This window comes from Rutilus rutilus (assembly GCF_951802725.1).
Source record: "Rutilus rutilus genome assembly, chromosome: 25".
Lineage (NCBI taxonomy): Eukaryota > Metazoa > Chordata > Actinopteri > Cypriniformes > Leuciscidae > Rutilus > Rutilus rutilus.
Window position 1 is genome coordinate 17,783,807 of NC_140229.1, and position 17,078 is coordinate 17,800,884.

The following is a 17,078-nucleotide window of genomic DNA, read 5'->3' on the forward strand; positions in this document are numbered from 1 at the left end:
TCATCCAAATGAATTGCGTGGACATTTTGTTTTCTTTAAAAAGTAACTGAAACCAGTAATGTTATCTACAAAAATTCTGAGATTAATCTTAAATTATTATTAACATTTGACTGAATTTGCTCAGAGCCCTAGTTTAATTTCATCAGTTGCCTGAGGCTGTTTATTTGTTGCATATAAAGTATTGATTTAGTATCAGTACTGAAGAAACAGAGGATGGTATAGTAATGAAGCCAAAATGTTGGTATCGATCCAACTTTAGTGTATGCAAATGTTTATGTGCGTAGGGTGAGAATGAACATACTGGATTGTTGCCAGCATAAAGACTGTGATTTATCTCCAAGTTGGCATAGATGTATCTTTAATCAAAGCCTGTTTTGTTGTTATGCACTTCAACAGTATGTGTGCGCCTTCATCACAAGTCAGACTGAATTTCAATTATTGAAAAGGTTTGAGTTATAACGGCCACTCATTATGTTCCCAGAGCTGCCTATAGCTTTAGTTGATGCTTGGAGTTCAAAGGAGCAATGGCTACTGCAGTAAGTTAATGTATTATAATGCATTAACGGACAATGTGAATGTGTGATCAAAGAGAGTGTTCTTTAGGAACCAGCACACACAGTTACAGTACAGTGTGTTACGGAAAAAAAAAAAGAAGAAAAAAAACTGGTGCTAACAGTGTCTCCTGAAAACTAGCACTGAATAATTCTGTTTCACAAGGATCTTTAACCTGCGTTTCAGGCCTTGTCTACACTAATGTTTTGGTAAAAAAAAAATATATATATCTTTTTCGTCCACACTGAGACAGCGTTTTTGTCCTGTTAAAACTGAGCTTTTTGAAAACACTTTCCTAAGTGGATAAATTTGAAAACACAGTTTTCGCGTTGTAGCATGGATTGTGAAACCGGAGGTATTTGAAAACGCTGATGCATGTTTAGTCATGTGATGCTTATTGAACTGATAAATATGTATGTTTATACCGCTATTGTGCCTGTTATGTTCTATAGATGTTCTATGTTTTATAGTTCTATAGTTCCCTTTCAGTCAGTCACCACGAGTTACGTCAGAGACTGACGAATGGGGGTTTCGCTAGAGAGCCCTATCACCTTCGAGTTATTAGAAAACGAGCCAATGGTATGAAAATTGTCTCAATGTTTCGGTTTTGTAGCACCCTCAGATTCCAGATTTTCAGTTGTATCGGCCAAATATTGTTCTATCTTAACAAATCATACATCAATAGAAAGCTTATTTATTCAGCTTTCATATGATGTATAAATCTCAATGTCAAAAAATTGACCCATGTGACATTGACCCATTGAGTGGTTTTGTGGTCTAGGGTTACATATTAGAATGATTTCTGAAGGATCGTGTGACACTGAAGACTGGAGTAATGATGCTGAAAATCCAGCTTTGATCATAGGAATAAATTACAGTTTACTATATATTCACATAGAAAACAGATATTTTAAACTGTAATAATATTTCACTCTTCTCCTATCAAGGTACTCTGCTCTTGCTGCAGGGTCAGAATTTTTTCGCTTGGCAGTGGCATCTGGTAAAATAGATTAAAATAGTTTTAAATAAATAAATAGGCAATAATAAATACACTACAAATAAATGCATTATTACTAAACTGAAATTACATGCTCTAATTTTTTTGTTGTTGCATTTTTCTCATATTGTACAAAGACTAAACATAAACTGTCTGAAATATATAAAAAAAAAATCCCAAATTGCATAAAAATCTATTCCAAATGATACTAAAGTAAGGTACTTTTTTTATATATAAACCGTCAATTGAATATAAAAGCATAAAACTGCCAATCTAGGACATATATCTATCATTGAAAACAGTCTGCAGTGGTCGCACCACATGATATTTGGTCGCACCACATGATATTTTCAAATTCAGTCATAATTTACATGCACAGAATTGGCCACCTAAACAAAACAAGCTGGCTTGCCAAAAAAGGTCACTATGAAATTTATAATAAAAATATATATTTGTAGAAATAACTTTAATATTAACATTTTTTTGAGGTCATACCACATGACATCCAAATGTGGCAACCACATACCAACCATTACAAAGGTTTATTTTGTTTCAAATTTGAGAGAATTACTAACCTGCTTGCTGCTTCCATGGGTCCTTGGTAAATTGGTTTATGATGTAACTTCCTGTGTTTGAATAGTTTTCAACATAAAAGTCCCAAAATGGTAGTTCCTTGATGGTCGCACCACATGATATTTCATAAAATGGACATCATCGGACAAAGTTTGTTTGTATATTATGATGGAAATATAAATACAAATGCTTCAATTTTTTTTAAAGGATTACAAATCATTTTGGAAATCATGCCAAATAGTGCAGAATATAAATTTGAATAAATTCAGAGTAATTTCAAAGATGTTTTCAAAACAGAAGTTATGGCCGGACGGTCGCACCACATGATGTTTTGACACTTTAAATAAATAAATAAAATAAATAAATAAGTAAAGGTTTTTGAAAAGTTAAAGTGAGTACATACATGGGAGAGGTACTACAAATATGCAGTATCTTTTTATGCATTTAAACCCATTTTTGCCTGAAAAAATGCAATCGGACAGAAAATTTAGCCGTCACGTCATTGACCCACATGCATGTAGTTTACAAGTACATCTGAAGACTTTTAGCAGGTTTGTGTGTGTTTGATTAGGGTTGGAGCTAAACTCTGCAGGATGGTAGCTCTCCAGGAACAGAGTTGGACACCCTAAATACACATTGTCAATATTGTGGATGAACCTTTTTTCTTACCCTATAATCTGGAAACGTATCTCGGGGGATACGGATGTTTCAAAATGTGCTAAATAACAGCATGAACTGCATGACCTATTATTTTTAAGCATCTTAAGACAATGTTCACATTGCTTGTTTTACTGAAACAAAGTAAGATTAATATATAACTACTTTCCACAAAGTCAGAATGTACAGCACCACGGACGAATGTGTGGGTTTTAGGTCAGGCTGACAAAAGGAGCGCAGAAAATTTGAAGCAAATCATGTGACCCACATACTCAAAACAGACTCAGCTATGATAATAATAACAATATTAGGTGAAAAAAATCTTTCTCATGCTTCCTACAAGAGACCAAAAAGTATGTATCTTGTGGTTCACATTACCTGTTTTAGATTGGGCTGGTTTTGATAGATTTATAAATATAGTTCAAAGATGTAAACTGTGTCATGATTTACTGCTGCCAATACCATGTGATTTTTCTCTTCTTCCATAGAACAAAGTATATAGCAGAATGCCCTTGATGCTGTCGCTTTTAAATCTTGTTTGTATTTGTGTACATTCAATATAGATGCGTCAAGACACAATGTGTGATGTCATTGATGTTAAACCTGGCACCATTGTTGACAAGTAATTAACTAAAACTAACAGCACTTCTAATTTACATAAATTTTTAGTAGCGTTTTAAGTTGTTTTTGTTTTTTTTATGGGAAAAAAGTAACTTTTTAGAGAAACACTTTGTTCTCCCTTAAGCAATAGTTTGTTTTAAACAGTAAACTTAGTTCACATGTTTGTCTGCCAAGAAAATGCTCTAGTATATTAGTAATAATACATTCAAAAAGATTAAGTAGTTGTTGTCAACTAAATGACTTTAAATTTATAGTAGCATGCAAAATAGCATCTTGGTCATATCTGAATATATTTAAACCAGATGTATCATAGAAGGCGAGATTTTAAGCAAATAACACTATAAAGCTTTATGGTGCTTTTCTGTACATTTTTGTAGCTTGTAGCTTTTGTAATTGTTGATCCGTATTAGCTGGAAGTGGTTATAACACACACTGTTGCCCAGGTTTTCAGACTGGAAAATGTGGCGTGGCCTGCATGTGTCCGCAGGGATCGAGACCATGTGTCAGGTCCTTTTTATGATTTTGTTCTGTTTCTTTTTTCCAAGCCAATTGTGAATGTCTATCCCAGTTACAGTTGGAGTGTGAGTCTGTGGATGTTTTAGAAGAGTTGAAAGCGCTCTGTGTATTTGACACGATCACTGCACTGATAAGGTCCCTGGAGCTTTATGGCCACGGAAGTGCCGTGGTACATACAGACTAAGGCCAGACTCTGCTTCCAATCTGCCTCGGAGTTTGTGGTCAGAAATGTACTGAAATGAGTTGCTTTAACATGGGACTAATGGGTATCTCTGTCTCTCTCTCACTATTTCTTTTAATGTCCTGCAGTAGTGTAATGGAGGTCAATGTGCACTGCAGAATATCACCTCTGGCTCCCGATTAGTCCACTGACCTACAAAACCCCCTATAAAGCCTAGTAAAGCCATTGCCTCAAATCCCAACATACTGATTGGCTGAAACCATCTCCAATAAAACGAATGTAAATTTAAGTTTGCAGCTTGGAGAAGCCTCCTTTCTCTCCCATCTGCTATTCTAATCCCCAACTAGCTGACTCACTTAATTTCCATGAGAAACGACGGGCTATCTTTGAACCAAATCCAAAACAAACAAAAAAATTGGAGATGAGTTCCTCTGCAAAAGAAAACTCTAGTCCCCAGAAGGTTGGCACTTTTCAATCCCTGTCTTATCCACTGCTGAGGGAGCAGGTGACAGGACCCTCAAGCATATTAATATTAATTAGCAAACTAAGTGTTGAAATGTTGCGAAGTCTGCTAAGTTTGGCCCCCTTGATGATAAAATAAAGCTGATAAAATACTTGTGTAGGCCAACACCTGCCAAACTTTCTCACACTTTTTGAGCTGGGAGCAAATCTGTGGAATTTGTTCATTTAGAGTTAAATTATGTTTAAATGCTAGTGGAAATTCAAATTAACCAATCTTTTGAATTAACACACATACACAGGAGATTCAGTCTGACATCATTTATGAATTATGACTTGTCAAGTAGCCAGCACGAGTCAATGAAGAAGACTATGCAGATGCTTAATATGTATTGCACTGCAAGTAAGAAAATGTTTTATTTTACTTCCAAAATGTGTCATACACAACTACTGAATAATTAGCCTATTGATAATTCAAGTAACATAAGGTACTTTGTTTTCCCATTTATTGACTGACAGATTGGAAGTAAGTTGCAGAGACACTGTGTGCGCTGTGTAAACATGATGGTTATTGTAGTTCTAGATTAAATGTCAGCATTTACTCATCTCACTTGCACCAAAACATTCAGTGTTACTCAAAATGAATAAAAACAATGAAATGCAAACTTTCTTCTTCTGTGTACTATTCTTTTGCACAGCTGGTTTGTTTGAGTTGCGCCCTCTAATGTACAGACGTGAATTTGCATTGATTTCAGCCTGAGGATATTTATTTGGGCCAAAAATAAAAAAAATTATTTTATTTTTTTCTTAAAAAACAAACAAGCAAGCCCAGCCCCAGGTGAGAAAAAGTAATGCAGAAGTAAAATAGCAGAAAAAAAAAAAATTATGGAGTGATGCAATTTTGTAACACATTACTTTTAAAAGTAACTTTCCCCAACACTGCTAACCATTCTTTGATACTAGAGGCTGAAGTGAGTCAGAGCAGGCATAATTAAGTCAGGCTTTTATGCAGCATTACATCTACAAACAAACACAGAGCAGCCCTAACTCAGCCGTGTAAAGATGCCTTAAGTCTACTAAATATGTTTGAAATGTAGAATTTGATAGCCGTTTGAACTCTTTGAGCTTTTTGTTGCACATCCCCTGCATGGGTGCTCTTGTACGCATTAACTGCTGCCACATTCATTTATTACATGGTACAGTGTAAAACTTTGGTTCGCTTGTTTTAGTTTGCATTCAGATAATGCACAGAAACAGAGAGAGAGAGGGGAGCGAGAGAATGTCTTGACTTTCAAGCCATTATCACACCACACTAAGCACAGACAAACACTTTGCCTTGCACGCACACGCATGAATGCGTAATCACAAACTCCTCAACTCTACATGCGTCCTCACTTAATTGGAAATGTCGGATCAATGCTTTCTGATTACCAGGCTTCACAAGATAGTTTGTTTCTGGCTTACGGCAGTGGGTTTTTTTTTTATCACGCACTGTTTTCTTCTTTAGAGACTTACCTCTCTCGCTCTCTCTCTCCTTCCCTCAGCTCACTTGCAGGCCCAGCTGTAGCCAGAGCTATACTCACCCATCTGTAATCAGCTTTTAATTCATTAAGAGGACAGAGCTTTGAATTCATCAGCTCTCCGCCGTGTGTTTCACCCACTGGCTAAAGTGGGCGAAGGATGAGATGTGAGCAGAATCATCGACTCCATCAATTCCTTTGATATTTGCAAACAGAACTCCGTACAAGACATCCTTCTGATTTCGGAAGCGAAGGGAGAAATCACATGAGCGAGCCGGCCTCGCTGCAGATAAAGAATTTTTCTAAGAGTCATTTTTACGTCTGGTTGAACACAGTTAGGCAGCTGCCAAACCACGGGTTTGCTCAAATGGATCAATAAAGGAATTTTGTCCAAGTTCCATTGCCATGGCATAGAGCTCTGAGCAAGAGATGAAAGAGCTCTCTGGCTTCCAATTAAACATTATTCTTTAATATAGTCTCTCTTATTTTATGTGTTATTTTAAATTCAGAGTGTGGTTAGTCATTTCTTTTAATATTAGAATGTACGGAAAAAGTACAGATCTACAGCAGCGGTGCTCATTTTTGGTATTGATTTGTGTGAGGAACAGACCAGAATTTAAGTCATTGTTTACTGCCAATCTTGCCCTCCACCATTTCAATCTGCCTTGTTATCCCTGTAAAAATGAAATAATAGTCCAAACATTTTTTTTTTTTTTTTTTTAATGGAACCGTTTATTGAACCAAAAACCATGATAAAAATCATATTTGATACATCAGGCTTTTGTGGCTCATATACAGTAGTATGATTTTCGAGAGGAAAAAAACACCTCAGTTTTATTCAGAAGCATACACATATGCAGTTTGGTGCAATTGCTGATATGTATGTGGCCAAAATAGGAAATTATGATATCTTGTAATGTAAATCAGTGAGATTCTATAAAAGTATAGCAGATTACTTACATAAAATGCATATAAATATCAGTTTTCAAAAATCTCCCAATAATATGTCCCAGTAAGATGATATTTAAATTCTTAGTTTTATGATCAACACTCTGTAGTTTTTTATTATGGGGGCAAAAACTATAATGCAATGATGATTTAGAGATGTGTAAATAAACATTCCTCAAAATGCCTGATCATATTTGATACCCACATTTTCACATGACTTTAATCAAGTAAATCTTAGCTGCTTCAATCCAGTAAGTGTTTATACTGAAATATTACTAACACTCTAATGCTTATTTTATTAAAAAAGATATTAAAGATTTCACATAAAAAAGAAACGTGTACACGGCCTAAAGGCATACCTGTCAACATTTGGATACCAAAATACGGGAAATCTGAACGGGGGGGGGGGGGGGGGGGGGGGGGGGGTTTCTTTATTTATTTTTATTTTTTTTAATTTATATCATGTTTCTTTATTTATTTTTATCAATTGCAACAATTAACTGCATTAATTAATCACGATTAATTGCCATTAAAAAAAACGTACTTTTTAACATTTTATAATGTAATAATTTCACAATTAATCTCCAAATTAAGGTAGAAAAACATAAAACAGTATATTTTAAATATTTGTCTAACAGGTAGGAAAAATATACAGAAATTGAAGTTATCAAACAGTTTGCACTGCATACAATTTAAATTGTACATAGATTAATCCTTATTAAAGTAAAAAAAAGATCTTTAGTCAAGAGCAGTGAGTGCTTTTCTCTGTTACCTTTGTTCTTTGATTAACTTTACTGACAGAAAGCTTTATTGGCTACTGTCTCTTTAAAAACAGCCGCTGACGGATCTCACTCGCGTCTCATTCTCTCACAACTCTTTGCTTTCATTTACGACTTTTTTTTAAACTAATTTAAGACTGCTCAGACTGCTCTTATGAGGATACTCGACAAAACGGACATTTTGACATAATTGCGTGTGTTAATGCCATCTCTCTCATGTTCGTCCATCCTCGGATGCTGCTGTTCTTCTTCGCGCGATTTTTTCCCCCTAACTACTTCAGTGGAAATCCCGCCCTGCAGCCGATTCTAAAGATTTTATTGGTCATGTGAATCACAGTACTGATTGCCTACACCAAACACTGATCCCTAAACCTACCCGTCATTGTAACCTTAACCAATGAAATTAGCTGCAGGGCGGGATTTTCGCTTAACTGGTTTGCGCCCATTGGGATTTAAAAAAAAAAAAAATTATAGAAAGATTAAAAATACGGGAGAAATACGGGAAAATATTTAAACGGGATGATAGCGGGATAGCAATGTAAAATACGGGAGAATCCCGGGAAAAACGGGAGGGTTGACAGGTATGCCTAAAGGTGAACATTTTTAGAATGATACTGAGGGCCATTTTACTTGCTAGTATAAACTATGAATCTGATGACAGAAGGCATGGAATAGATTGTGTACAACAAATTTAAGTATCAAATACGATACAGCAGTCTTTATAGAGTTAACGATCCATGCTAGAACGTCTTTGTTTACATAAGCATTGCGACACCATAGGAGGAGGAGAAACCGTGCCCACTTTTCATTGGTTCTCATGTTTATTGTCAATGCGTCAGATTTAAATGTGTAAAAATGTACAAGATTTGAGAACTAGGGCAGTCTCCCACACCACCTTTACAGCATTTCTACAATTCTCATCCCACACTTTGAGAACCACTGTAATACAGCCATTGTCTTTAACAGCATAATTTTTAACTGTGAACTACCTTCCGAGCTATTCCATCATAGCCTATTAATAGTGATGCAAAAACAATTCCAGAGGGAACTCCTAAAGTCTAGCGCGAGCTTGAGAGCTTTGTCATCTCTCCCCACAATCCCATTATATATCAGGTCCTTAAAGCAATTTAAGGCTGAGCTCCATGCATGCCTTCCAGCCAGGAGCTTTAGGGACTGAGATATTAACTCTGAAATGGAGGTTTAAGAAGGAAAAAGGTGTCCACTTGGGAGTGGATACTGAGGATTAATTTCTCGAGTGCTTTTCTCCCTCTTTTTTGTGCCTCTCTCCTTTCCATTCAACCTCCACATCGTGGTTTAATATTCCGACTGCCTCTCCCACTGTCACTCAATATTTTCAAAACAAGGACTTTCAGAACACAGCCCAAATGAAATGCAATTTAGGAAACCAAGCCCAAGTGTTTGCCTAGCTCTGAATGCAAACACTTGCAGTAGGGCTGACCAGTGCATCCCTCTGGATAAAGACTTATTGCAGAAATACAGCTGCCTGGTCCACCTGGATTAAATGGTAATATTCAGAAAACTTGACACTTACGCACCACTGACAGAGCTCCGCTTCTAATGTTGTAAAAGAGACCGTTGTTATTATTTTATGTTATCCTGTGAAGGATCCGCACTCTTCTCGCAGGAAGTCAGATTTTTCACATTGAAAATCGCAGGTATATACAGTACCTCTCATATGTTATGAAATGGGTTTTTCTCCCAAGCCTTAAAAGAATCGGCAGATGTCTCGGGTGCCCTCTGATATGAAAAATTCAATTTAATAGGATGAGAGAGAGAATGGTGCCCGGGCCTATTTTCATTCTCTCACACGAAGAGATATGAGAATGATGTTCTATTGTGAGGGGGGAAATGATGCCAATCGAACTGCAGAGAAATTCCTTCATAATTCAATTCAATTTCCTCCAAATCCCAAATGGCGGCCTACAATTCCAGAGAGGTGGGCTGGGGGAGAGATGGAGAGATTGTGAGGGAGGCAGAGAGGGAGTGACAGATGCCAGGTGAGAAAAGGGAGGAGAGAAAGGTAAAATATAGAGGGTGTGAAGGAACTGGGAGTAGAGAAAGGTTAAAATGTAGATGGTGTGAAGAAAGTAAAGGTGAGATGGGAGAGTGTTATAAGGAGTGAAGATTGGAGTGTTTGTTTCATATCTCGTCTCACTGATAGACAGGAGGCCAAAGAGTTTGAAAGGTTATGGGTTCACAGCAAGGTCAACAATGACAGCCATTGTGATCTCATTCCAGCCATTCCAAAGTTGGTCTAGACCATTGCTTTTAAAACATTGCAAATCCCTTTCATCCCAGGGACACACTATAAAAAAGGTAGACTAATTAATTTAAGAACAATTTAATTAAGACCTTGCTACATTATATAATGTATACGATTTTGATAGCTTTTTTTAGCTGTCAGTTTTTGCCTTTAGACATAAATATCCTTTAAAAATTATTTTCTTTCTAGGTTTTGTCTTCAAAAACATTTCAAGTCCAATAATATCTTGCAATGTTTTTTTGTTTTCTTGTCCTGGTTTTATCAACAGTATTTGTATAATCATCATGTTGTCATTAGCATTTATGCAAAAGAAAAAAATGAACACCAGGAAAATTCACTAAGAATATATTGTGTCTGTCTTTAGCGCCATTTAATTGCCCGTGCTGTCTTGTTTTAGTGGTCAATTCACTTAAGAATTATGTAAATCATAAAGGCGTCATTCTCTTTATAATGTGATCATCATTTGATTAACAACTGCTCAGTAGAAAATGTGCACAAACATCTCTTTGTCATAAAATTATGTTTCCAACCTGCCTTTCTGTGGGTGGTAATAGCGCAGTTCAAATACAGCTGAGTTTTGTGAATAAGGCTAGAAATAGTTAATTAATGTACTATTTAAGCACATTCACCCGAAAGTTCTTCAAAATATCTTCTTTTGTGTTCTGCAGAATACATACAGATTTGGAATGACATGAGGGTGATTAAATGATAAGCAGGATTTTCGAGATTTGCAAACTATCTCCCTTTTCTTGAATTGTGGTTAAGACCCCAATTTTTATGATGAAATAAAAAATTTGTTCGGTTGTGCTTTGGGCGACATGAGTTCGAGTTCCGGCTCATAATCAGTTTCCTGATCATAATAATTAAATGAATATTTAAATATCTTCTAATTAAAACAATAATACTAAATGTTAAATAAAAGGGGGGAAAAAAGAGAACATGGAAGTTGAATTTTTATTTTATTTTATTATGCAAACAAATGCAAATTAGAACAAATGATAAGGATTACAATAAATGCTTGCCATCTCCAAGAGAGAGTGAGACGATAAATATCATGTAGCCTATCATATTGTACAAGGTTTAAAATGTTTAAATAGACATATCAAGTAGCAAGTAGAAATGTGTATGATTCAGTATCTTAGTTGATATTACTCTTGACCGAGAGCTGGTTTCTGAGAGACGCGCAGAGATGGCAATGCAATGCAATTTGATTTGTGATCATGCTATGCTTGTTTCATTCATTCGTGTATCATATCATATCATACAAGGTTTAAATCGTTTAAATAGACATACTGTATGAAATAGTAGAAAATGTGTAAGATTAGTATTTTAAGTATTTTAGATTATATTACTCTTGCCAAGCTTGGCAACACAGCTGTTTGATTTGCGCTCATTACATTCAGAGTTTATACTCATTCACTTCACACACTCATTGCATAGCGTAGTGATTATAGAGGTTTTTGTATAATATTGTGTTATCTCCTGTTTCACCTCCTAATCACTCCAAACATGAGGAGTGATTTTATCTGCTGAAATTTTGTTTCTATTATTTGGTAGAATAGTGGTCACTGGCTTAAAACTTTTGCCCTAGATCACTGAAGTAAAGTACAGTACTACTGTTTTAATGTGACTTTTTGCAGTTTTCATGCTTTTTCAGGCATTAAAACCAACTATTTGTATAGACTTTTCAATGACGTGTCTGGAAAGGTCTGTTGTGCTGTCTGTTGTGATATATTATGTGGTAGCTATTGAAGGTTGTTTTCTCAGCTGCTGTCCAATGGTTAATTTAGAGATCTTTCCTGCCCTTGTGCACCCACACTGAGTAGGAGATGTAGTGTGAACCTCTGTGCTCTCGCTTGGTTAAAGTCGGTGGGTGAACTCTTGCCGCCATGCGTTAGTCAAAGGGGATCTGAGCGAGCGTTCAGGCTGCAGGGCTGCAGGTGTGTGCGAGGATCAATGAGCCGCTGCTTCAGAAGGCATGTAGAGCAGAGGAAAAATGAGCTGCGCAAACAAACATGACAATGAAGGAGTGCACCTCGGAAGAGATGCAGCCAGCATAAAATCACAGAGAGCGGGGGGGTGTTAGGCACATAAGGATCCGTTCTTATTTTCCATCCGACTCTCACCTCCTTGGCTCTTTCCTCTTCCATCTTTTAGAGTTGTGTTTCTTTCTTTTCTTTTTTTTAGGTGCAATAGCTTGGAGGCAAGAAGTGTGACACGAGGGTCTTCAAAGAGTCCAGACTTATCAAAGAGACACAGGGAGGGAGGAATGTGGAGTTGGGGAGGGGGCACTCTGGAAATGTGTTGGAGAATAAAACAGAATGGAGGGGGTAGTTGTGAAAAAGAGGAAAAAAGTCAAGACATGAACCAAGAAAAAGAAGAAGAGCAGGTGATTGAAATGAGAGAAGGCAGGAGAAAGCTATTGTCATACTTGTTTAGCATTCACTAGTGGCTAATTGCACCAGCAAAGCTCGGTAGATACAAACCCCTCTGTGCATTAGAGACATGAGAGCTTCTCCCTCGATAGATCTCCCTCCCTGCCTAGAAAGCCGCACTGCTAAAGCAGAATGTTTAAAACTGGTACAGGGTTTGAAGCTGCAACAGCACTGACACAGTAAAAGCCTGCATTGGCCGTACGCAGAGTACAGGGGATCGAGCTGCCACTTCTAATGACAAATCTCATAGTTCACGCCATTTGGTATGACAGCATGCAGGAGTAATAGGCTGAATGAATCACTGGTAGGAAAAGCTCAGGCTCGCCGCCCTGCCTGCAGCTTAAACCACCCTGTGTATCGGCTATACATTTGTGGAGTATTTCACCACAAACCACACCTTGTGCATGATGAAAAGACAGAAATCAGGTGGCACTCCATTATCCGCTCAGAGGCACAACACCCAAGCCCCGCAAACGCCATTTTTTCCCTCTGTCTCTGTTCATGGGACTTCATTTTGATGTCATATCTGTGCGGGGATTATATTCTATAATCAGTCTATATTCAGTTTTGCATGTTTTTATTATTCCATTTTCCCCATGTCCACATTCTGTTTATTTTTAATTCAAATTCCTTCAGGGCCTCGTTGTCTTTCTTTTCTACTTTGTCGAGTCATTTTTGCGAAAGGTAATTGAACCTTTCTTTGGTTTCAAGTCCAGTTTAACAGTGACCGTTTTAACAATTCTCAATTTCTGTCCTGGAGACAGCAGATTAGCACTCACCCCCTCCAGTTACAGTCTCCAGTCCAAGACCCTCTCCAATCCTATGCTCCCTGCTTAATTCTTGCCTCTTTCTCCAAAGCAAGACTGTATGCCTGGTCCAAACTTCTCTCTCTAATTCAAAACCCTTTCCAATCCAAGACTCCCTGCCTAGTTATAGGCTGTCTCTCCAAAGCAAGACTCTCTGCCCGGTCCAAGTCCCTCTCTCCAATCCAGGACCATCTTCAATCCAAGACTCTCTGTCCTGTCCAAAATTATCTGCCCAGTCCAAGGCACTCACTCTCCAATCCAAGACGACTCTGCCCACTCCAGGTCCCTCTACAATCTTAAGACTCTCTCTCCAGCTCTTCTCCCAATCCATTCTATTATGAGACCCTCTCTCTCCACAGTACCAAACTCCACTTATCCAATTCACAGTCATCAGAATCCATGCAGGTCGATTCTAATCAGGGATCACTTTACTCCAGGCATCAGTGCAAAACTCAAGCCAGCTAGATTGGAGACTGGCCTTCTTGCATTGAGAGCCAATGCTCTGTTCCTTTATCTTGGTCCTGCTTTGCTGAGACCCCTACTACAACAACCCCCCTCCCAGATCTGCAGTGCTCCCCCTGGAGGGAGAGAGACTGGACTTGGTGCTAAGACTTTATCCCATCTGCAGAACTGCAGAGCTGCAGCTTCCAGCGCTAAGGGGGGATAAAAGTGCTGACTTGCGAGCAATGCCTGTAGGAGCAGTTTAAGCAAGAATCCATATTTAAATAACTAAATGTCTCTCTTAGGTTTAAATAGCAACGTGTCTGAAGTACAATTCCAGTCACCGAGAATGGCATTTTTCCAGGATGGTACCTGGGATGGCAATGATATTAGCAATTAAAATATCATAACCATTATAATGTGCTTTCCCTAATAAAACCGCACTTGAGGATTTTTCTTTTCAAAGTCCCTTACTGTAGATCAAACACTACAATTTGCATACTACATGTGGCCTTGTAATCACTACATCCCTTTACAGTGATCAAGCAGTTCCATTTGCATTTTCTACAAAGCACGATAAGCACATTTTACAAAAGATAAAACAGTGACTAAAACGTGTGCCACCCAAAGAATGGTGTGCATGCAGTCCCTTGCACATCAAAGACTACAAATTAATAAGAAAATTAAAAAAGGAAATACATTAAAAAGTTTCTGCCCCAAGACAAAAAGACCCATGGTTCTCCTTTGTATCTCTTTCTCTCTTCCACACACGCACACACTCGTTGAATGAAAGCTTTGACAACAGAGGGACTCATGCTGCGAGTCCATGTCTGAGTTTGCTAAGGAAGTCAAAGTAATTACTGTGCAGTGAGAATTTTCGTCTATGCACTTCAGTGCCTCACTAACCGTAAATACCAGGGCACAAGGGAGCACACGAAGAACAGGCCTACAACTCATATGAGCGTGAGAGAGTAAAGAGTGAGCACAAAGTACAACTGTTCAGTGGAAGTACATGTATGATGAAATGAGGGGATGTGTATAAGTGAATAGATTTGGGATGGGCCGAATGACCAAGATCTTGTATCACAGTACAATTAATTTGATATCATGGTAACAGTACAGCATATCACAATATAGTTAATGTTGCTGGAAATCCAACCTCTAAATGTATACTGTATGTATTATAAGATATATTCAGCCCGATCTCACGGGAAAACATACAAATTCTACGAGGTGGCTTATTCGTACGAATTCATACGACCTGACTCGTACGAATTAGTACGGTTTTTGCAAAATCGGACATATTTTACGAATTGGCCAATTCGTATGAATTCATACGAATGACCTACCCCTGACCCCGCCCCTAAACCTACCCATCACGTGGGTTTAGACAAATCGTACAAATTCGTACGAGTGAGGTCGTACGAATTAGTACGAATTAGCCAACTTTTTATCATTCGTACGAATTCGTACGAATTGGTCGTGAGATAGCATTGGATATATTACAACATTAATATGTTACATACAACATTAATGTGTGTTTGTGTGTGCATATTTTATATTTATATATACACAGTTACACCTGAGGTATGCAGCTCAATGCAACACATCCAAACAAAATCGCTCCCATTATAATTAACAAAGCTGCCTATACTTAAAGTGAACATCAGTGACACTGTTTGGAGAGTATGCTGTCGGTTTCTTCTTGGTGTTGGATTTAGAATTGTACTGCGGATATACTGCGCAACCCTGTCATGAATGTAAATGAGCAATACCTTGCATGACTTGCTATGCAAATGTACAGATTAACAATATTTGTATGTGCAATGCACTTCTAAACAATTTGGACATTCGTTTTCGGGAGAAGTCAAGAAAATAATGTGCATTCAAATTGATGAATGAGCTTATAAATAAACATGCTGAATTAGAAGGGGGAAAAGAAAGCCTCACAACTTTGGGATGTGAAGTACGTAGCCTTAATAATGGCCTCTCTATATGTTTTAAATGGCCGTGTTAATGGGCTTTTTATATGAACTGAAATTGCTCTCTTAATGGCCCTAATTCCTACTCTAAAATGGTTCTGTTTGCCAGTCTGAGTGTGTGTGTTTGTACGTGTGTGCAGCCTGGCACTATCGATCCCTCCCTGCAGTTGTTGAGCTTTGAGCTCACACGGAATTGGGAATGGAGGCTTTTCTGCAGGATTCTGTGATTTCCACTGTTTTATGAGCTCTGCGCTTCTGTATTTCAGCACGAGTGTTTGCCCTCATTGGCCTTGTGAAAAACAATGTGGTCACCTAAGCAGTGATATCAAAGGAGAATTATAATGCTTTCCCCCTCTGCCAAGAGATACTAATAATAAGTGATTCCCTCTTTACCATTTTCCCTCAATTTGAACAAAACGTTTCCTCATTAGCCGCCCCTCTGGAAATTACATATTGAAAATGCCCGTCTGCTGAAGTGTGATATTACAAATTTAGTGGTCAATTAGCCTAGTTTTGGGGCCTAAAGTTATAATTAGATTGTTGTGTGACTGAAGGCCCCTCTTTCCTCTCGATTGCAGCTCCCGCATCGCAGAGTGACGTTCTCCACAGCCAATCCCGTGCAAGATCAGCACGACTCCTCTCAGCAAAGTTACTATGACAGTGGCTTGGAGGAGTCCGAGACCCCCAGCAGCAAGAGCTCTTCAGGACCCCGTATCGGCCCCCTCGCCCTGCCAGAGGACCACTACGAACGGACCACCCCTGATGGCAGCATCGGAGAGATGGAACACCCAGAAAATGGTAAGAGCTTTAAACTTCTGTTACATCTCATTTATGTGCAAAGTCCGAATGTTTTTTTTTTTGTTTTTTTTCGCCAACGCTGCTTTGTTTTGGCCGCATCTAGATCTATGCGTTTGGGGTCAGAAGCAGACTCAGCAGGGTCTGTGTCTTGCCTATCAGCAAGCCCTCAATCACAACAGCAAATCATTCTTAATGACCCTCTCACACAAGTGTGCTAATTAAAAACTCAGACTAATGGAGCTTTTGGTCTCCAAATAAATCTGCACTTTGACGTCTGCCCAGACAACAGTGTGCTGATTGTAAACAGCTTCTTTGCTGAAGCCAAACTGCTCTCACAGCAGCTGCTGGGGTCATAAAACAATAAGACGGAAAGCGAAACCAAAAAAAGAAAACGCAAGGACTAAGCAGGATAGCCTAACGTCAATACCGCTCAGCCATTACTAAATTCCGCAGGAGACGTACTAGACATGCTTTCTGTAATTCATTTATATTGTCGTTCTCATAACCAGAAACATCCTCTCAGCAGTTG

At 38.1% G+C, this 17,078-nt stretch overlaps 1 protein-coding gene across 1 annotated transcript in view; it reads left to right on the top strand.

Annotated features, from left to right (window-relative positions):
- The window catches only part of pcdh1a (protocadherin 1a), a 78,006-nt gene that overhangs the window by 36,392 nt on the left and 24,536 nt on the right, over positions 1–17,078 (top strand). The window contains exon 4 of the mRNA XM_084401437.1: positions 16,330–16,549. Within this exon, the coding sequence (XP_084257563.1) occupies positions 16,330–16,549 (220 nt within the window). The remainder of the gene's footprint in view (positions 1–16,329; positions 16,550–17,078) is intronic.